A 22,633-nucleotide genomic window follows, 5' to 3' on the forward strand; every position below is an offset into this window, starting at 1 on the left:
GAACCTGGACACCTAGAATGAATATACATATAGAAACTGCCTACTCTGTTCTGGCAGCTATGTATGTGTGAATTTACTTTAAGCTTTAAAACCTAGTCTAAGACCACAAAGGAAATAAGATTCCGCATCTCATCTGAACTCCCCTGTGGGACGAGATTTAAAACAACAGCACAGTAAAAATATCAAGCATGCATTCTCTAAATTTACATGACATAAGGGGAGGAGGTTACTGTACTAACTCTAAGTTGAAGCTATAAAATTCAAGTCTGCCTGACAGATTGTGTCTTTGCTAGTTACCAGAAAATAACATGGAAAGGGTGTACGTGGCTGAAATGTAGCAAGAGAGCAGAAGTCACACACCAGTGAAACACATAAAAGGAGACAGAAGGAACCGGTCACTACAGTGTCCTGCTTTTGACTGACACACCACTTTCATCTTGGCTAGTGAATAAGAAATGTACAAAGATGCAAATACAGTGCCCCCCCCCCACACCAGGTCCTGTCCAATCAGAAAAGGCTATCACCTGTTAGATGACTACCTCCTTGGCTTCCCTTTTGTGTAGGAGCAACCTACCCCATCCTTAAGAAAGGAGCCTGAAATATTAAAAGGAGACTGCTGTGCAGAAATGCCATGTCATTCTTTGCAAGCCAAAGCTAAGGGAGAAAAACTGCGGGAGGCAACAGAGCGTTCTACAGCAATATCTGAACCTGCGATGCTGGACTTTACGTCAGAGAAAGTGAGGACTGTCACACAAGGTGTGACAGTACTGCCCTCAAATAAAACGAAGAGTCAGAAGGAAGCCAGAAAGGTCAGTAAAAACAAATGCAGTTGTTTTTTTTCTGTTTCTTGTGAAGATATTGTGAGAGGAAATGGAGCTGGACAAGTCAAATGCCACACACAAGTATTTTACATCAGCCAGCACAAAGTTTTCAGTCTTTTAAGAGAAAGCTGGGAATAAATTACATAATTTATAAAAAAGTATAAGCCATTTCGACAACTACTGTCTGTCTGTATATCTGTCTTTAACCTCACATAATTTAGTGAAAATTTAGCCACACAGCACAACTACTTAAAATGTGCTTTTTCTTAAAATATCTATTTCCAGATTTTTTGCATTACTGATGATTATTTGACTAATAATTGTGTATTTGCAATAATCACACATAAATCTGTATAAATCATTTACAGAATCTCTTTTGCAAATTCATACTCTTAACAAGGGATTGATATAGGTATTATTTTGTGCAGTAAATATTTTGTCTTACTTTGTTCTAGATGGCATTGCACAGTATGAAATAATGATGCCTGTTCCCTGTTCCTGTCAATTTTTATTTAGTAATTATTTAGTAATTGAATAAAAACATCTGAAGAAAATGCACTTTTTATTTCTGAGCCATTTAATAATGTGCTTAAAAAGGAAAAGAAAAAATAAAACCAATGGAGTTATTTGCTAGATTAGAAAATTAATCTGTAAATAAAATGTATTTTAATTTATTTGTAAACTGGGGTGCATACTTTTACAGTAGGCATATGCAGGCTGAGGAAATCAAACCCTGGGCTATAGCATAAAGCTCATTAACAGTTCACAGCTATAATCCTGTGTGCTGTCCTCCAGACAATATTTGCATATTGCTAACATTACCAGTGCAGACAGCATACTAAGGTTCATAATGTCGGGATTAAAAATAAACTTCTTTCGTGTAATCAGTCAGAGTATAAGAGAACTGAGATCAGCAGAGTTCCTAAAAATGAGTTACAAATGTATAAGCCAATTATAGATTGAACTGGGTTAAGTATAACTAGATCATTAAGAAATCTAGCTATTTCATACGAGGGTCACAGATCCTGAATTTCAAACCCAGGAGTCCCATTAGGAAATACAGTTTCTAAAATTTATAAAAAAGAATCTTCTAAATCAGTTATAACTTAACCAGTACAAGTCTGAACTTTTCAGCCAGGCCATATAATTCAAATGAAATATACCTACTAGTTAGAGATTTGAATCCTTTATAGATTTTTGATTGTTTTAGTCTTATCTAGTGTCGAAACAGATAGCTAGTTTTCATGAGAAGGCATAAATAGAGAAACTAGAAGAGTTTAATTTGCACAGGCTTTAAGAATGGAGGCAAAGTGGAACATAACAGAAATGGTTAAATACCTCAAAGCTAATTTGCAATGTTCAGGCAGGTACTGTGTTTAGGGGAAAAATACATACATGAGAACAAGGAGAAACAGTCTAAATACATGATTTGCAAAGTTTAGGAACAGCCATCCTCAGGAGGTTGTAGGGTCAAACAATAAAGACCGAAGTAAGAATGCATGGAACAGGCATAAGGCAAATTTTATGGAGATAAAAAACATAGGTGTTGATTACATGTTAACACCTTATCCAGAAGCTATGGCCACAAGCAAATCTGCCATCCATACCTATACTTCCATGAATGCCTTCTGACACAGAGCTGCTAATATAGTTAACAGGTACAAGAATAACAGACCAGAGGACAGTGTCATACCACGCAGGTGTGGTAGGCATACATCTCAACATCTTTGGTCAAGAAATCTGGACAAAACCAACAGTAAAGCAAAGACAGAGGCCCAAAATCACAGACCTCTTGTAAATATTACTCTGATTCACTTCAAAAACTTAATAGAACAAGTTTTACATTAATATGTATATTTTGAACAATATAATATATGAAATTCTAATGTCAGCCATTATGTATTGATTGCAACCCTCAGTGATTTACCATAAAATCAAACATTTTAAGAGGGACAGGACAGAAATATGAGACAAAATCAGGAACAGTATAGAAAATTCTGGATAGCTGAGAGTTACATACTCCAGATAAACCAAAAGGAAGCCAACAAACTACTGAAACAAAAAAATTACTGAAACACAAAAATTAAAAAAAAAATTTTTGTGTTTCAGTAGCTGAGAGTTACACTAGTAAGAGTTTGAACTAAGAGACCACAGTGTCCTTTGGAGGGTCTATGTCAGAACACTGAAAAATCAAAAAATTGAACCCTCACATGAGCGAATAATCAGAAACTCGAAATCGCTATTGTGGAGGGCTGCACCCCCCACACACCCCGCTAAATATATATTCCTACTCCAAGCTCGCACTACAGTGAGGAAAGGGCAAATATTCCAATCCTCACTGTACTGCGATCCAAAAAAACTAAATATCGAATTCCTGATTTTTCGTTCATGTGAGCATTCGATTTTTTGATTTTTCGGTGTTCTATAGTAGACCCCCTTTGAAGACCTAAGATAAGATTTTAGCCACTGGAACAATATCAGTATCTGGGTGAGATAAAAATAGGTGATTGAAAAAGACAAAGAAAACTTAGAGAGATTATTAAGGTTAAGAAGGGCCAACATCTCCAACTATAAGGGGCAATTTCTAATGGTGGTGTGATAGAAAGTGCAGGGAAGATGGGAAGCCACCAAATACTGGAAAATATACATAAAGCCATCAACAGAACCCACAGAGATGTTACAGTGCCTTTGTGCAGAGACGTAGTGACCTCCCCTCTTTTCTATATAGTTCTGGAGATACACCTGATAGAGACATTGATTGAACTGCTGTAGAAGGGGGTAGCCCAAATGGTGCAGAGTGTGTCTCAGAGAAAATATGATTAGAGAGTAAGGAATGTTAATATGTGGACCTCCAGGAAAGAAAAAAAAAGATGGTTGACAATGCAGAAAACCGTCAGGCATTGTAATGTCAAGAAGGGCAATATCATATGGAAAAATCTTGTACAAGCGTGGAGAAGGGCCAAATTGAAAATAAAGGGTGGAACAGTTCAGGATGATGTAAAGAAGCATTTTTTTCAGACAGTATCTAATAGCTGCATAAGAAAGCTTTCTATTCAAGGGTACAGATTCAAACACCGTATGGAAACTCAAGGTGGCTTACAGCAAGTAAAAGGATATTCCGGAGGTGACTAGGAGAAAAGAAAATATACACTTGCTGTCACTAGTAGTACATTATCTATGAGGTGTATCACTAAGCAGAGTACATACAGCTCAAGCAGTCAAAATCCATTGATCTGTGTTCTGTGATCTGTGAGGTGTTCTGTGTTCTGTGATATGTTCTGTGTTTTGTGATGTGTTCTGTATTCTGTGATGTGTTCTGTGATGTGTTCTGTTCTGTGATGTGTTCTGTGTTCTGTGATGTGTTCTGTGTTCTGTGATGTGTTCTGTGTCCCTTTCAAGGAGAGCTCAATTTGATGGAAGAAAGATTACAACGTTATAAGAATAACTGCTTTAAAGAGAGGGTAGTCAGTGGTTAAAGTCACCTCTATATAGAGGCAAGCATCAAAGGATTCATTAAAAATGCACACACACACACACACACACACACACACACACACACACACACACACACACACACACACACACACTCACAGACCGAGGCACTCTCATTTATGGACAAACACACACACGCGCACGCACACACACACACACACACACACACACACACACACACACACACACAGAGGCACTCTCATGTTTACATACACTCCCACCATACTTCTCAACTGTCCAGATTTTCGCAGAATATCCAGATTTTTGCCTCACATTTTTATTCTGTTCCTTATAAAATTTGTGGTTTTCTGGTAAATCAGTGAGCAGTGAAGTCACTACATCATCAGAATTATTTGAGTTTCAGACCATATGTTTCAGAAAATGCATGCTGACACAAATCCTTTGATTCTAGCAACTTTCTAAGTTTATAAAAATATTTAAAATCTGTCCCTATTTTTCGTAATGTGTCCCCCATTATTTTAGGCTTTGTCCAGATTTTTGTATTAAGAGGTTGAAAATTATGACACACACACACACACACACACACACACTGCACACAAAGAACAGTAGGACATTGCAGATTGAGAGCGTCCTACTACAGGTAATTAAGTATAGCCTACCAGTTAAAAGCAGACTACAAAAGCAGCCAGACATTGTGCTAAATTTAGATGAAATAAAGCTAAAGGAGAAAAAATACTTAGTAGGAAGAGCAAACCTCCACTCCTGTGTGACGATTGTGTGTCCCACACCCAGTTATATACTAACTCTTAGGTTGCACTCTTAAAGCAGCAGCTATATTTTTCTACAGTGCGTAACAATGGATGTGCTCACTACTCAGAGGTATTACAGCAGTAAAGGGCTGAGGGGTCAGCTTCACTTGTCCCCTACTGCAAAACACTCTGAACATGGCACTAGTGTCTTCTTTTTTGTAATTTGTCTCTTTAACTGGTTTTGTTTGGCTAGCTGTACATCAGTAGGTTGTTTCACTAGCTTTTAGTCTCTCCATGTAACTGCAGTCTTCAGCATAAACCTAAGTGAGAAAAATTAGGTAACGTAAAGATTGGGCAGCTACTCCTTGCCTGATGACTGCATTGGTACATCTGTGTATGTGCACATTTCCTGCATTCACTGAGAAGCCTAGCTCTTTACCAAAAGCTGTTGATTAAGTTTTGTTTTAATATTAAGGTGTGAAATATAGTTTATTTATTAATTCACTGTGGCGACTGAGTAACTCCCTAGTATTCATAACACATGCAATTGTACATGCAGTGTACCCCATAATAGCATGTAATTGTACATGCAGTGTACCCCATAATAGCATGTAATTGTACATGCAGTGTACCCCATAATAGTAGATAAAGCTAGCATACAGGCAACATGGATGTACTGATGGAAAACGGCACTGACGTTGGCACTGTCCTTCTATTTCCTGTTTAATCTCATTGTGGGGATCTTTCTCATCCTGAAAGTTATGACGAAAGATTTATCCTGTGATCATGTGTTTTAGATTCCACTCAGTCGCCATATCTAAACTGTGTGAGCCTAAGTAAGTCACTGTGCATGTATCACCCATGGAAACAGGCAGCCATGTCTACTGAACTTACCTTTTTAACAATGACAAAATAAATAAAAATATAGTTTAAACAGCCATGGCCTCTTTAAGCTGCAGATGGGACAAATGATCTATTAGTGTTCAGTATATAAAGCTGCTGGCTATTCATAATAATGCTAGTTTTGAATTATAATAAATTAGAAATGGGCTTGTTAAGTTTAATGCTGGTGGCTGCCAAAAAACAACAATTACTAGAAAATGGAAATCAATGTCTAAACCAAGTGCATCTGAAGTATTTAATATTGTAACAGAGACGAAAGAAACAGAAGCGGGATCTTTACAAAAGCACAGAAGCAAATTACATAGAAAAAATGGAAATTATGGCAACAATAAATGCAGGATATTCTTTAGAGGAAAAGTGACATTTAAGTCGGGAATTGATCAATTTATGTAATGCTAAATTGATGAATATATGTGATATGTGATATATAATATGTGTACCTGGGAACATGTTAATATGGTTTGTTTTCTTTTATATAAATGTATGTTTGCCTATAGGTTAAGTATAATTCAGTAAAGCTGTTAAAAATAATAAACTAGGAAGGATCAAATGAGTGTTTATATCAAAGTAATTATGCTCACTATAATGTCATCTTCCACATTACATCTGGATGTGCACTGATCTGTAATGAACAAAAGCAAAGTTCAGTTTGAAAATGAATTCATCAAATTTTAGAATATGAATTGGAGTTTTTAGCACTCTTTTACAGGATACTTGTGATGGCAGCAGTCCTGTTATTTGCACTTGTGGATGTCAGTGCCATACTGTATATAACACATAAAATTAACTGTGCACTTCAGAGACAGCTATGCAAAGAGCTGCAATGCAAAAATCTAGCTACTGTTTGTGTTACGGATCCTTAATGCAAGGGGTGACGATGTCTCCTGCTAAGACATTGTCATACCTCTCAACTCTAAAGGTTTTCACAGAATGTCTAGATTTTTGCCTCATATTTTTGGTCCATTTTTCATAAAATTGTGGTTTTCTGGCAAATCATTGAAGACTGAAGTTAGAAAATAATGACACAAATTTGCCTTACCCTTCAGAAAATTCATGCTAATTCAAGACCTGCTATTCTATTAATTTTCTAAGTTTATAAGAGCAATATGTAAAAAAGTCCCTATTTTGGTCCTTTATCCCCCCCCCCATTATTTATGGCCTTTTCCATATTTCTTGCTTTAAGAGATTGAGAGGTATGCACATTGTTGCTCTGTTGGGTAGAGTGTTGCCTTACAAAGGGGTCCTTTGCATTAAACATGCAGGAAAGACACCCTGAAAGTGGGAGGAAAAACATTACAGTCAGGGAGAATGGTCACACTTAGGGGACATAAAGAACATCTGACCCCCTGATTATGGAGAAAGAGCACTTTAAAAGTGAAAGAAGGCCAACCTGAAGGGTATTTTTTTTTAAGGGAGTTCTTCTTTAAGAATGCCCTTTGTGTCCAGTCGCACAGATGCAACAGATGTTTGCGACCTGTTTTCATCTCCTGCATCTATGCGTCCAATGGTTTACATCTTCATCTTCCCATGCGGAATTTGAATTCCAGAAGATGTTGGGACTGTGGACTAATTTACAAGTGAGAGGTAGGTGTGTGCGTGTGTTTAAGTGTTTAAGAGGTGTGTGTGTGTGTGTGTGTGTGTGTGTGTGTGTGTGTGTGTGTGTGTGTGTGTGTGTGTGTGTGTGTGTGTGTGTGTGTCTCTAAGAAATAGGTAGGTATGGGTGTGTGGATGTGAGAAGTAGAAAGGTAGAAGTGTGTATGCATGTATGTAAGAAGTAAATAGGGGTGTGTGTAAAACGTATGTCTATGTGTATATGTGTGTGTGTGTGTGTGTGTGTGTGTGTGTGTGTGTGTGTGTGTGTGTGTGTGTGTGTGTGTGTGTGTGTAAGAGACAGGTAGGTGTGTTTGTGTGTGTGTATGTTTGTGTGTAAATAAGAGGGAGGTAGGAATGTGTGTTGGGGGGTTCATAGCTCGTAATTATCCAGATTTGTCAACCAAGTACAAACAAACTGCTATTCATTACACTTAACATTTTAAGATTTTTACTTCAAGGTAAGGATGCGATCTTGTGAATTTCTTTACTGTTATTGAGTAATCAAGAACAATGTACATAGGACAAGACAAAGCCCACGGGGTGTTATGTAAAGCAATGTGCCCTCACTCGTTGCTACAGTTACAGGTGCTAGCTTTACTGACGGTGACATTTACTGGTCGATGTAGTAGTCAGAACTCGAAATGTGGGTTCTCTGTTTTGTTTGTCAGGAACATTATTGATATGATAGAGAATGTTTCAACTTAGCATTTCTTCACATTCTGGCCTGTACTCAGAAAGTGCACGCTTATCTGCATTTGGTGCCAGTCTTATTTTAGGATGGGGTCCATGCGGTATCCCACTATTCTTTGATGCTTGTTGCTTACAACATACTGCACTAGTCTTGTGAGCATAGTAGTGGTGCATTATACAATTTAGAGCAGAACTGTGTTAATGATTGATTAGGTTTTATTTGTTTCATAACTGCAGAACAGTTATCACGAGTTATTATTTAATGAAGTGAATACATGGAGTTACAGAGCAGTTTGTATGGTTACAGTGCTAGATCTGTCAAATGTGGTAATCCTCAGTCTGAGTCCTAGGTTTATCTCCCTGCGTAGTTTGATGATAGAGGTGTGCTGTGCAGGATGTATTAACCCAACTCGGTTGCCGTACTTTGGCGGAAACATGTCTGCTTGTACTTGGCTGACAAAGTCCTGGATGCGTTAATACGTAAGTACCCAGATTTTTTGCCTCACAGTTTCAGTTTGTTTCTCATAAAATTGTGTTTTTCTGGCAAACCATTGAGGACTGAAGTCAGAAAATAATGGTAGACATTTCAGCATTAGACTGCATAACCTTCAGAAAATACATACTAATGCAAAACGTATTGTTCTATCCACTTTCTAAGGAGGTAGGGGGATGTGTGTGTGTGTATCATACCTCTCAACTGTACAGATTTTCACAGATTGTCCATATTATTGCCTTATATTTTAGGTCTGTTCCTCATAAAAATTCTGTTGTTTTTTGACAAATCACTGGGATGAATTAAGGATTAAAATGACTAAATAGTGACATGCATTTGAGTTTTAGACTTCATATCCTTCAGAAAATGCATTCTAACACAAATCCTGTTGTTCTAGCAACTTTCTAAATGTGTCGCTAGTTTTGGTCCTTTGTCCCCAACATTATAGCAGGCTTTGTCCAGATTTCTTGTGCTAAGAGATTGAGAGGTATGGTGTGTGTGTGTGTGTGTGTGTGTGTGTGTGTGTGTGTGTGTGTGTGTGTGTGTGTGTGTGTGTGTGTGTGTGTGTGTGTGTGTGTGTGTGTGTAAGAGGGAGGTAGCATAACCCTCAACTGTCCAGGTTTTTGCAGAATGTCCAGATTTTTGCCCCATATTCCTCCTAAAATGGATTGAAGTTGCTAAATAATGACAGACATTTGAGCTTTAGATGTCATAACCTTTAGAAAAATGCATACTAAGACAAATCCTGTTACTCTAGCAATTTTCTAGGTTAATGAGAGCAATATTTATCAACTGTCCCTATTTATTTTAGGCTTTGTCCAGATTTCTTGCGCTAAGAGGTTGAGGTGCATGTGTGTGTGTGTGTGTGTGTGTGTGAAAGTGAAATGCCTTAGTTAGAGTTAGTAGGTGGAATTTATTTTCAAGTGCATTTTCAAGGAATTGTGAACTTCAAGGGAAAAGACGTTTACTGCTGCTCATGCTAAGTCTGCTTAAAATGTGCAACTGTTTTGTTTAGCAAATGGTATCTCTATTGGGGTATAGAACTATAAAGCAATGTTAGTACCACAGCAGGTAGCATATCTGCAGTTTGATACAGAGGGCTGTTGGTTCTACTCCCACAGCATGTAGATTTGTATTTTAAGGGGGTAGGGTGCTGCAGTCCTGAGTATGTCCTCCTTTAGATGAGATGCCTAGTAACTATGAACTTGTTTTTCAGCTTGCCACCCATTCCCTATTGCAGTATACCAGATTATCATTTTAATGTAACATAGGCAATTTATTCTTCAAGGGCAGCAGGCACTGAATTTGTAGATGAAACACTGAAATATAACGTTTTCTAGCAGCAACCTCTTCATCAGTTTCAGATCTCTTTAATGTAGAATTATTCAGATGACTTTTACTTCTGCAGAGATTCTGCATATTGACTGATATTGGTAGATTGTAAAGACAGAAGGTTGAGTGCCCTTTTATGGTTGAAATGTACTGAATTAGGCAGTTTGTCACTCTAACAAGTGGTGCTGTATTATACTAGGGATATAATTCATTTATTATATATTATAACTAATACAGTCAGGAAGGTGAATCACAGAACTTTTGCATGGTCCTAAAATTGTGTGCAAGGGGGCCTATGATTTGAAAACAGCCCAAAGGTAAACTTAACCTGCCACTGGCCAGATGCATTTTCTTTGAATGTGGTTTTCAATGCTGTTTCAGTGAATGTGAGTTTCAAAGGCAAAAAAGGTTTAATGCTAAGTCTGTTTTCATTGTAAGACTATATTTTTGTTTAGCAAATGTCTATCAGCGTTTGTACTATAAAATCTGAAACAAAAGTTGTAAATTAAATCCAAATATCTGTAATCATTGTAGAAGTAAAGTATAAAACAGTATGCACACTGAGAGTTTTGAACAGTGTTTATATCAACTGGGGAGAAATAACCAAGTAATGGGACACTGGAATGGCTGCGTGGGGGAGGGGGCTGAGTAGGGGGTGCTCTGGGTTTGCACCCCCCTGCAGAAATACTACGGACTCCCCTGTTAACATGCAGTTATTCTTACATAAACAGTTATGAAAACACAGCAACTTCAGATACTCTGCATTTAAACATGTGAAAAACTATCCGTACTCTACATAAGATAATGATGGGCTGCTTGATCCTAAGAACAGTTTAGATTCTCAAAGTACAATAAACAAAGACTCTATCCTGGGTAAGACACCTTGAATGTAAAACATCCTTATTATGATTATACAGACAGTGAAATCAAACAATAGGTAATCCCCTGCTACTTATATATATATATATATATATATATATATATATATATATATATATATATACAAATTTCATAATGGCACAATCTCAAGGAAAGAGCATATTCCCTAGCCCCCATATTATAGCGATCTCACACCAATGTCGATCAGTTAACCTATCAATTAATGGTATAGAAATGAAAACTGTCAACTGAAAGAACACTTGACTGAAATTACCAGACCCATATAGATAAATATACAGATAAACTGATGGATGGATAGACAGCTAGATAGATAGATAGATAGATAGATAGATAGATAGATAGATAGATACATACATACATACATACATACATACATACATAGATAGATAGATGTGTGTGTGTGTGTGTGTGTGTGTGTGTGTGTGTGTGTGTGTGTGTGTGTGTGTGTGTGTGTGTGTGTGTGTGTGTGTGTGTGTGAATGAGTAAATTGCATGATCAAAAATGCCAGTTGTCTTCATGTACAGCATAAAGACAGGATTTAAAAGGACAAAGCTTTTTTTTTTTTTGCCTTTAAGTAAATAAGCAAATTTAATGTAAAGAGAAACAAAGCTGATTAACAAATATATGACTCAAGAAGCAGACTGCTGTGTGATTTAAGATCAAGAAAAGAAAAGTAAAAACACTTATTTCATTAGATATCTGACTTCCTAGCCTACTTCACTATTATAGAGTGTATGTATATGTGTGTTTTGTGTGTGTGTGTGTGTGTGTGTGTGTGTGTGTGTGTGTGTGTGTGTGTGTGTGTGTGTGTGTGTGTGTGTGTGTGTGTGTGTGTGTGTGTGTGTGTGTGTGTGTGTGTGTGTGTGTGTGTGTGTGTGTGTGTGTGTGTGTGTGTGTGTGTGTATATGTATATATATATATATATATATATATATATATATATAAGGGTCTACTTCGGAAGGCCAAAATACCACAACACTGACTTTCACAATCCTGAGACGAGAAGGCCGATGACATCAGAAAACCGACATCCTGGAACACCGACTGCAAACTCCTGGTAAATAACCACTTGGCCACCATGTTGAACTTTGCCCCTTTTCCCAGTGGTAGTGCAACCTTGGGGTTGGTATATTTAGTTACGGAGGTGTGGGGGGCTTCGGGGGGGTTGGGGCGAAGCCCTCCCCCACATATGTGGGTTTAATTTCCTTCGGGTTTAATTATATATATTTTTTTACAAGTGGTTACTTACCTGGAGTTTCCAGTTGGTGTTCCGTGATGTCGGTTTTCTAAAGTTGTCGGCCTTCTCGTTTCAGGATTGTGAAAGTCGGTGTTGTGGTATTTCGGCCTTCCAAAGCAGACCTATATACGGACCCCTGGTGGTAAAGAAATATTTTGTAATTACCAGTGAACCCACATAACACTGACCCCTTCACTCCCCAGTCCGGTAACTTTGCCCCCACATTCAAAATGTTTTCTTAAGTTTAAGTTAAGAAGCCATAGGTACAAGGCATTGGGACATACTTCTGTAATATTTAGCTGGTGGTTAAGAAGTCTAGTTCATAAAGTGAAACTAACTCATTTTATATTATGATGACATAAATAATAGAAAAATGTTATATGTCTCAGTATACTAATATGGAACAGATGTGGAGCTGTTCATGCTCTAACAAATCTGAGGGTTTGGGGCAGGGGCTGGCCAGCTGCCTGAAAAAGCTGTAAATAGCTAATTTGGTCTAAGTTTCATGGTCATTCTAATTCATTCCCTACCTGATGGGAGTTTTCAGAAAATAGAAATGTGCGCACCAGTCAGCCAGTGCTAGGCATAGTCTGTGAAACCCACTAATATGGGCCAAAATGTCACATTCTCCTCACAAGACTGGAGAAACAGAAAAAATATAGTAAACACTGCCTGGGCTGTGGAACAAACAGTGTGCACTTTTTCATGCTAATTATTTGAAATTTTTTTCAGATCTCTAAACCCATAATGGAGAAAAGACGTCGAGCACGAATAAATGAGAGTTTGGGTCAACTGAAAGCCCTGCTGTTAGATGCACTGAAAAAAGATGTAAGTGTTTTGTTTTAGAAGAAACTACTGAATGAGTCCAGCAATCTAAATGTTCATGTGATAACTATTTGTATGCCTATGTTCTGCTGTTTTCTAAATTTTTTTTTAAGTAGGTGTTATTCCTACCTGTAGGTAAGTCACATACACTTTGAGTCCTGTAAATAAACCTCAGCATCATTTCCTTAGTGTTGACAGGTAACACCTGTCACACATAGCAATCCAGTGTCCTGTGGCAGGGGTATTATGTAGTGGTGATGGAGTCCTGGCTGCTCAAAGTGTCATGTGACAGTGATGGCAACAGGTATGCTCAGTGAACAGTGCAATGGTTCATTAGGCTTTTGTGGAAAGAGGGCGACTCATTTCAACAGACGGTACCCTAAGGACATAGTACTATGGTCCACGAGTTGATATCCTAAGGACACTGTTCTATAGTTTATGAGGTGTTATCCCAAGGACACAGTTCCATGGTTTGTGAGTTGATATACTAAGAATACAATTCCATAGTTTATGAGGTGGTATCCCAAAGACACATTTCCTTGATCCATGAGCTGATATCCTAAGGACACACTTCTGTAGTTCATGAGGACATACCAATGGCTGATTAGACGGCTCTGTAAGAATAGGATGACAATTCATTTTATCTTGCTGCCATGAACTAAATACTGCTGCTGAAAATAGAACCTCTCCTATGTGCAGTATATAAACATCAACCAATTCAACTTTCATATGATTTCTTTTGAAACTCATATACTAAAACCTCCCCTTGCCACCTCACCCTAACTTTACTGTGTGTGTGCTATGCCAGTATCAGTGTACAATGCCACATCTGAAATGCACTAAGTGAATGCTGTTTTAGCCTGCCTTTGTATCTCATGTCCTTTAAGTTGTGCAGCTCACAGCATAGTTCTTCATAGGTATCAATGCATACTTATACTATAATTTGTTTTACTAGCAATCCTAATTCATGCTGCATGATGTGCTCCTACCTGGTCGACAAAGCACCATGATGTAATGATCATAAACATGATGAGTGTAATGATTTTTTCCAGATCTATTGACAACTGCCAAAATTATAAGCCTACCCTTAATTTATTAATGTTTGTATATGCCACTGCTAGATTTCCATCTTTCATGCCCACATATTTACAGAACATTAAACTATATCAGTGTTATTAGGTCATATTTTTCCAAAATATAATTTTGTAGAGTGACTATAAAATCAGTCGTCAGGGTATAATTTTAGAATGACTGAGCCCCAGTTCATGAAAGTAGTCTGAAAAGGAGCATTCTAAAACCAGTTCCCAAAATTGACATTAATTACAAAAGTTAAGAATCCACACTTGATTTGGAAAAAGTTGATCATAATATGCAGAGTTTTCGATATTTCAGCCCCTGCTTTGCAGCAAGTTAGCTATGCTTGGCCACCTCCTCAATTACACTTTTGTCATTATGCAATCGGGCCCCATAAGGTGATTTTACACAGGGACTGTGAAGTCATACTTTTAAGATATTAATATGCAATGCCACAAGTCATGAACTGAAGTGTCACAATGGGTGAACAACTGCTAGACTCCAGTCCAAGGTTAGAGATACTTTGGAAGCATGCAGTGTGCATAAAGGTCAGTATTACTTCAGGCATTAAGCACTGTGGTCTAACTCATGTAGTAGTGGTGGGAGGGTTGCCAGCTGCATTAAAAAAATCCCAATTCCTATGTTTGTTTGAAAGGCACAGTGGTACGGTGCTTAGTAGCAGCATTCTATCCTCTCTCCCAAATAATAATTATATGGGAAACCTTTATGTATAAATCTTCAGGGTTTCAGTAATGCATTTCTGCCTTTTTAGCTTTCTCTCTTCAAGATTCTAGCTCATAAAATAGGGTACCATCATGACCCACAGTTGTTCCAAAGTTGTGTAACTGCTTGAAAAATGACCTTGTCAGCAAAGTGTTTATGTTTATGTATCTTTAATTTATAAAGCAGAGTTATAAGAAAGATCTGCTGAAGATCTGGGAGAAAACTTATTGAAAAACAATACATTATTAGTCTGTGTTACAGCTGCTGAATGTGGCCTCATGAGTTTCATAATTTCAGTGGAAGGTAGGAAACAATGACCGTGACGTGTTTTTTTTAACCACATTGTGAATGTAACATCTCCAGATACATGTGGTCTATTTGAGCTTCATAATTTCAGTGGAAAGTTGGAAGCAATGAATATGAGGTGTTTTTTTTTTTTTTTTTGCACCACATTGTGAATATAACATCTCCAGTTGCAGATATCAGGAAACATCCTCCCTCACATTGTGACAAATTAATATTCAAAAGCACAATGCAGTATAGAGTACAAATGAAAATAATTGTTCTCTACAGCATGTCATGTGATACCACTGCAACCATTCACATCACTGCATCACAGTGCTTCATTCTTCAGTTCAATCTGTATATCCTTCCTGTACCCAAAAGACTTGGTGATAAGACACACACACACACACACACACACACACACACACACACACACACACACACACACACACACACACACACACCCCTTCTATTTCTTCTTAGTATATAACATTTATTTACATTTTAACACAACCTGCTGAGTGAATGATAGCACAACATGGAAAGTACTACGTCTGTTAACTATACTGGCATTTTACTGACTAGTGAAACTTAATGTTTCCCATCATTTTCTTTTGGCCAGAATTGCAATTAGTTCTGAGTATGGTAGTTGTATTTTGTAATTCATTTTAGAGTTACTGATATGTTAATGGAAATGTGATGATTTTTTTTTTAGGATTTAACTGATACCAGTATGTAATATTTGATTCTTATGGATTATAGGAAATGTCTTACCTTGTGGCTTTGTTTCCATTAGAATCCAAGATTTTCAAAGCTGGAGAAAGCTGACATTTTGGAAATGGCAGTCAAACACCTGCGCGCCCTTCAGCACAACAAAATCACAGGTGAGCATTTACTGGGATTTACTGGCAGACAATAGACAAATCCAAGAATGAAAAGAAGCCTCATTCTGCTATTTAACTAGAAACTTTCCTATCACAGGAGTCGATCTGCATCATAGGCAGTAGGCCTCAATGTAGGCCTCAACATCAGTTTCATTGCTAAGTATTCTGAATACAGAATTTTGCTGTTTGATCATTCTACTCTCTGTCACAGCACAGAGCTCAAGAGTTTATTTGGCTTCAATAACACTGCTAAACTCATCACAGCACACACTAACTGCAGTAAGCTGGGCTCTCTCTGGTACTAATACTTTCACTTCAAAAAATTCCTGCTGCAAGGACTGCTGACAATGGTAAGCAGTATTAGTTTCAGTATAAAATATTGTAGCTGCAGAGAGTTTGTGGCTGATGACAACAGCTTTCAGTACAGAGTACAGTGTTTAGCAATTGATAATAGTGTGATCTTTCACTGTGGAATACCCTAGTTGTAGAAAGTCTGGCTTTGGGCAGTAAAAATGGGCTTTCATTGCAGTTCCCAAACCAACTTTCACCAAACAGAACTTAATTTAGAGAATTCTGCATTAGGTGGTAATATCATGTATCACTACAGAGCATTCAAGGTGGTGTAGCTGTAGCATTTTCGCCTCACAGCAAGAGGTTCTTCTGTTCGATTCTCGGCTGGAGCACCTTCTGTGTGGAGTCTGCATGTCCTCCCCGCGGTCTAGTAGCATTCGAAAGATATGCGTGAATGGGCATGCCTTTGTTGAAGGCTAGGCGTCGAGCTGGCACCTCGGCACCATAAAAATCTACTGCCAATCATTAGCGAACCAGAGTTCCGCTGTGGCGAACCCTAACTGGGAAAAGCTGAAAGAAAAACAACAGCAACTACAGAGCATTCTAGCTGTAAAGTCTGGCCTCAGGATGTAGAATCTGCTTTTCCTATGGAGTGTTTCTACCTGTAGAGTGTTTAGCTTAGCTTTATTGGATCTCCTTTTACTACAGATTAATGCATTAGAATATCCCTAAAGTTAGTAATATCAGCTTTCACTACAGAATATTCTAGTTTTAGATAGTTTGGCTATTGTCGGCAGTGTCTCTTTTCCATAGCTAGTACTGCAAATTCAGTTTCATCATTGTGAGTAGTGCCACCTTTCTGTGGTGAATAGTGTAGTTATTCATAATTTAACTGCGGGGGTGATAGTATCGACTTTCCCTACAAGAATGTTTGAATTGTAATGTTGCCCTTCGCTGCTACTACCAGCTTTTACTGCAGATGATTTACATAGCTGTTTAAAGTTTGACTTGGTTTGTTGTAGCAGCATTTTGTGTAGAATATTCTATCTGTAGAGAGTATTTTTTAATACATTTTTTTCCCACATTTCTCCTTATAACTCTCAGTTCCCCATCCATTCTCGGCCAATTCATTCCCCCAAAAGCAGTACCAGGGATCACAGCTGCCAACGATTAGGGTTTTGTATTTTTCAAGTGCTGTTAGCTCCTTCTCATTGAGTGAAAAACACACAATGATGACTGCACTGAGCCAAGTGCAAATGTATGCTTCTTCACACCCCACATGCTTTAGTGAGAAGGCTGTACATTCCTTGGGAGACTGATGTTCACCTGAGTTTTGAGTTAAGGGGAGCTACGCTTCTGTGCCTTCCCTAGTTGGAATTTTTGTGATGGGACCCCATCAGAACCTTTACCCCAGGCTGGGCAAGACATTATCAAATGTTCAATTCTCATCTCTCTCCTCCACAAGCACCTGATCCACTAATCAAACCTGGATCATCAGGTAGTAATGTAGGCCAAAGTCACTAGCTGTAGAGCATTTGACTGTAGTTCATAATGTCAGCTTTCCCTAGAATATTCTAGATGCAGATTTTTAATTATGATTGACCATAATAGATTTTATTGAAGAATATCCTATTTGTAAAGGACGTTCTGTAGTTGGTAGCACCAACGTTAACTTGAAGAGTGCTGTGGACATAAAGATTTACATTATGATTTAGTAAAATCCTCACCTCCTCACCACTGGTGCCAGTTGCACAATGTTGTTTGGCCATTTAGCTCGATTGTGAAAAAAATGTGATTCAGAGATGGGTATAGCCATGGTAAGAAAGACATCATTATTGGCTCATTACCATATGTCTAAATCGTACACTAGTGCTGTAAGACCTGACTATGCTAGTATTCACCTTAGTGGCCCATGCATCGTGCTAGCTAAGGCACCCCTATACTCACACACACATATAGTTAAACACCCATGTGCGCGCGCGCGCACACACACACACACACACACACACACACACACACACACACACACACACACACACACACACACACACACACATCAAGTCATCCACAAAGAAGCAATTCCACACTCATTCACAGTCACAGAAACACTCAACCATTCACCCACACACACATGCTCCAAAACATAAACACACACACATTCATGTAGCCTCATTCATGACCTTAAAGACATGCAAATACATCATCACACATACACACACTATATGCCACAGCACTAGACACATCAAAATAGTTAACAGGAAAGCTGTTGGTTTAAAGAAAATATTCAGTCAAGAATCAGTTATTATTCTTCTTATTATTATTATTATTCCCCGCGGGTTCGATTCCCAGCTAGAGCGTCTTCTGTTTGGAGACATGCGTGAATGAGCGTGCCTTCGTTGAAGGTTGTGTCACGGCTGGTAACTCGGCATGTAAAAATCCACTACCAAACATTAGTGGACCAGAGTTTCGCTGTGGTGACCCCTAACCGGGATAGGCCGAAAGACACAACAACATTATTATTATTATTATTATTATTATTATTATTATTATTAAATTTCAAAACTGCCATCAACATTGTAACTTTTATTTTAGTTCAGAATGTTACTTCCTTCCCTTAGTATTTCAACATGTCAGGGATTTTGTCAGGTGCTTAGGATAATAACCACGGGGCACAGCTGTCCAGTCTCAGTGATCCTGGTAATTCCATAACATATGTTTGTCTTGCACTAGAATCTTCCTTCTGGGGCTTTGTGGTGTGTCTGAGGTGAATCTCTGGTTTATGGAAATCACCTTGCTATCCATCTTGGTTGGTGAGATGCTGGTCTATTATCCATCTGGGGATACACAGTGCATTATTCATCATGGCTGGTGCACAGTTGCAGTCATTCACCTCCTCTTGGCCAAGGAGAGTCTTCCTTCTCCCAGTTTGGTCATCATTCCATGTATGGGTAACATATTTTTGTGGCTACTAATCTGATCATCCATCATCAATGGACATTGGTCTGATGATACATCCATTTATGTGAATTGCTCTAGTTACTCATTCATCAGTGGCTGTGGGTGTGATCATTGTACATATGGACATTTGATGTCCATGGGTCTCACCATGATGCCAAATTCCAAAGTACAAGGACACATAATTCTGGTAATGTTGGGTCTTGTCTATTTTCTCTTGAGGAAGTACTTCAGTGACAGAGCAGTTATGTTGGGCCTTGCTTAAGCTGAAACTTCTGCAATAGAAGAGTGCTGTTTCATAGGGTGAAGTTTCTGACATCACCATCCTTTTTGTCAGCTGAATGGCTCATTCATAGTTCTCTTCCCATTCCCAGGTAGACCCTTCCTCTAAACTGCCATGAAGTTCACTAGAAATGTCTTGTGGTTATTTAATTGTCCCAAGTGTGACCTAAATTTCACCACCTGCTGGATCTTCAGTGCCTCCCATCCAACCTCCAGTTTGTCTGGAGACATGTAGCTTGTGTTTGCCATTTTCTGATGTCCCAAATAAGGCATTGAGTTCCATTCATTTTTAATACCCATTCACTGCCAAAAGATGTTGGCCATAACTGGCTACCCATTACATTTCTAGATCACTTCCTTTAATGTAGGCACACTGTTTGTACCGGTCTTTTCATGCACATTTGATACTTTGAGGTACTTTGCTGTATCTTACACTTACTACTCTGATGTAGATAGAGTAACCAGTATGCCTTAACTTGTAACATTACCTATAATTAGAGTATTAACTGTCTAATGTAGGCATTCATACTGAGAGTTGGATGGCAGAGACAGTATGCATTATGGACACTGAAGGGCACCATACCTTTATGAGTAACAAGGCCTGATGCAGTGAAGGTGCTATGATAGTGTGTATTAAGGTAACTATTAAAATAACTGACAGAGAATCCTAACAAGGAATTTAATGGGTGAGGATTTCAGCATGTTAGATATTGACTGAAGGGAAATAAACAGCTGATAGAGTCAGAAGTAAGGATTTGAAACAGATTATTGATGTCTTTAAATGAGACTATAGCATCCTAAATCTGTTTTATTTTGGCTAACAGTAAAGTACCTGTATGAGGTATATCACCGTACTTACTACATGATGTTTCTTAGGGTGTGTATGATCCAAGGACATTTCCCTCTCAATTCTTGTTTGTGTCACCACATTAAACGTGATGATTTCCCTATTTAAGTTTGTAAGCTTTCTCTTTTTTGGCATTAAATCAGAGGGGGGGGGTAGACAAAACTGGTGCATTGTATGTACCAAAAGACATAACAAATATACTCTTAAATAAACAGGGGGCACAAAGAAACATTTAACTGTTTCAACAGTATCTGAGCCCAAACAGCTACCATACTAAAAAAGAAATAAGAGATATGTGAAAGGAACGTAACACAGTTTGAATACACAATGAGAAACAATTTTACTGAAATGGCAGGGCATGGCTGTACAGCCACCTTGAAGAAATAGTACAGTAAAAACAAATACATGGGACAAACATAAGTCTTATGAGGGTAGTTTAAAAATCAATAAGGTATTGATAAAGTGTCATGTCTAAATTATCCAAAAAGCAGGGGAATGAGTAGATTGTTAAGCCCGAACGTTCTTTATCTGCTGCTATTTGAAGTAGGATGGCATCAGTCCTTTTTCTTTTCGCAGTGCCACCACTATTGTCCACCCATTGTGTGAGCGCAAGATCACATTGTAGTCATTTTTAAATTCCTGCACAGTTTAATTACATTTTGGGAAAGGCATATTTAATCAGTACATTAATTAGTCTCTCAGTTTCAGATCCCATTGTGTGTGTGTGTGTGATTCAACAAAGTGGGGATGCTCTCTCTAATACTGAGCACATTTAAGGATATAAGGATATATTGAATAAATGAGTAGTTTGCATTTTTCTGTCCCAGAGACATTAATATTCCCATATATCTGAGATAGCTGTTTCATTCATCTTTATTCTAAATGAGCTAATGTCCTTAAGGGGTTCAAATTATTTAAATTCATCTTTTATAAAGGGACACAATGGAGGAAAGCCACTGTGAATATTGCAGAAATATATGTTTAAATACATTTCAAACTCCTCAGTGTTTGATGGCAATAGACCAGTTCCATGTGCTATAAAAATTTAAATAGCAGTATGTGGAAAATACTTCACTACATATTTTTTTTTTTTTTTTTTTGCAAGACTGATGGTAAAGTTTGCATTGTTCACTTATTTTCATTTGTAGTGTCATAATTACAAATAATGCTTGATACAAATGCTTGGAAAATGTATATTTGAGCACATTGTAACACATCTATTTTATTTTATTTTACATTTTAGCTTCATTAAGTGTCAGTCCATGTGTTTTGAGCAAGTTCTTTGCTGGATTTAATGAGTGTGTGAATGAAGTAACCCGTTTTCTGTCAACATGTGATGGAATTGATGCTGATGTAAGAAGCAAACTCCTTAATCATTTGGCCAGTTGTATAAACATACCTACAAATGGACTTTCTTCTCCTCATGTCATGACACCACATCTAACAGATAACAATGTTTCTACAAGAACATTTCAGATCATCTGCTCACCAGAAATACATACCCATGTGACCAGTACATCTCAACTTAACTTTCTTCCTGCTTCTAGCAATCCAAAATTATTCAGTCTTTCATCGCAGGTCTCGCCACCTGAAATACCTTGTCCTGTGCAAAGAGTGGATGATTGCACTGGTCGTACCAGCAGTGCTATTCCGAGTCATCTGACACCAAAGAGACCATTTGCACTGATGATGTTTGACTCTAAGACATCAGCTGCAGAACTTGGATTTTCCAACATGAGGTCAAATGTCAGTACATCTTCTGAAAGTGCTCTTGACTTGCCAGCAGTGAGAGACTCTAGATTCGCAGTGGATGAACATGTGCCTAACCAAGCAGACCATATGTGGAGACCGTGGTACAAATAAGTACTTAAAGCACTTGTTGACCTTGCAGATAGATTATTGCTGACCTTCACTTCTCACTGACAGAACTTAGCCTGATCAGCAAGGTTTCCAACTGTTAAATGCCATTTCGTTTTTATATTTTTAACTGATATTTTCTCTTTCACCTTCAAGAATTTATTAGAACTAATAAATAAAACAATGATCTATTCTGGTGTTTAATTCAATGTCATATGGAAGTATATGACATTCCATATTGCATCTTTTTTGTTCACTTAGAGTATTTGATTACATGAGTAAAATTATTGGTTTGTTTTAGGTGATGAGGACCCAGAGAGGAAATTACTTTAATTCCAACATTCAGAATATTTCACTTATTTTCACTATAGACTGACTTACAAGCACCCTCTCAACAATGAGTTGCCATAGGAACACTTCCCAGAGAATTGCTCCTCCA

The 22,633-nt window shown here is 37.9% G+C and overlaps 1 protein-coding gene across 1 annotated transcript; it reads left to right on the forward strand.

Annotated features, from left to right (window-relative positions):
• Nucleotides 1-602: 602 nt before the first annotated feature.
• On the forward strand, nucleotides 603-22,387 carry LOC122805852 (transcription factor HES-4-B-like). The gene is made up of 4 exons (XM_044076107.1): nucleotides 603-809; nucleotides 12,904-12,999; nucleotides 15,875-15,962; nucleotides 21,581-22,387. The coding sequence occupies exons 1-4, from the start codon at nucleotides 627-629 to the stop codon at nucleotides 22,198-22,200; spliced, it is 987 nt and encodes a 328-aa protein (XP_043932042.1). The 5' UTR covers nucleotides 603-626; the 3' UTR covers nucleotides 22,201-22,387.
• Nucleotides 22,388-22,633: the final 246 nt, after the last annotated feature.

Source organism: Protopterus annectens, chromosome 7.part0 (genome assembly GCF_019279795.1).
Source record: "Protopterus annectens isolate FY-2018-M chromosome 7.part0, PAN1.0, whole genome shotgun sequence".
Taxonomy (NCBI): Eukaryota; Metazoa; Chordata; order Ceratodontiformes; family Protopteridae; genus Protopterus; species Protopterus annectens.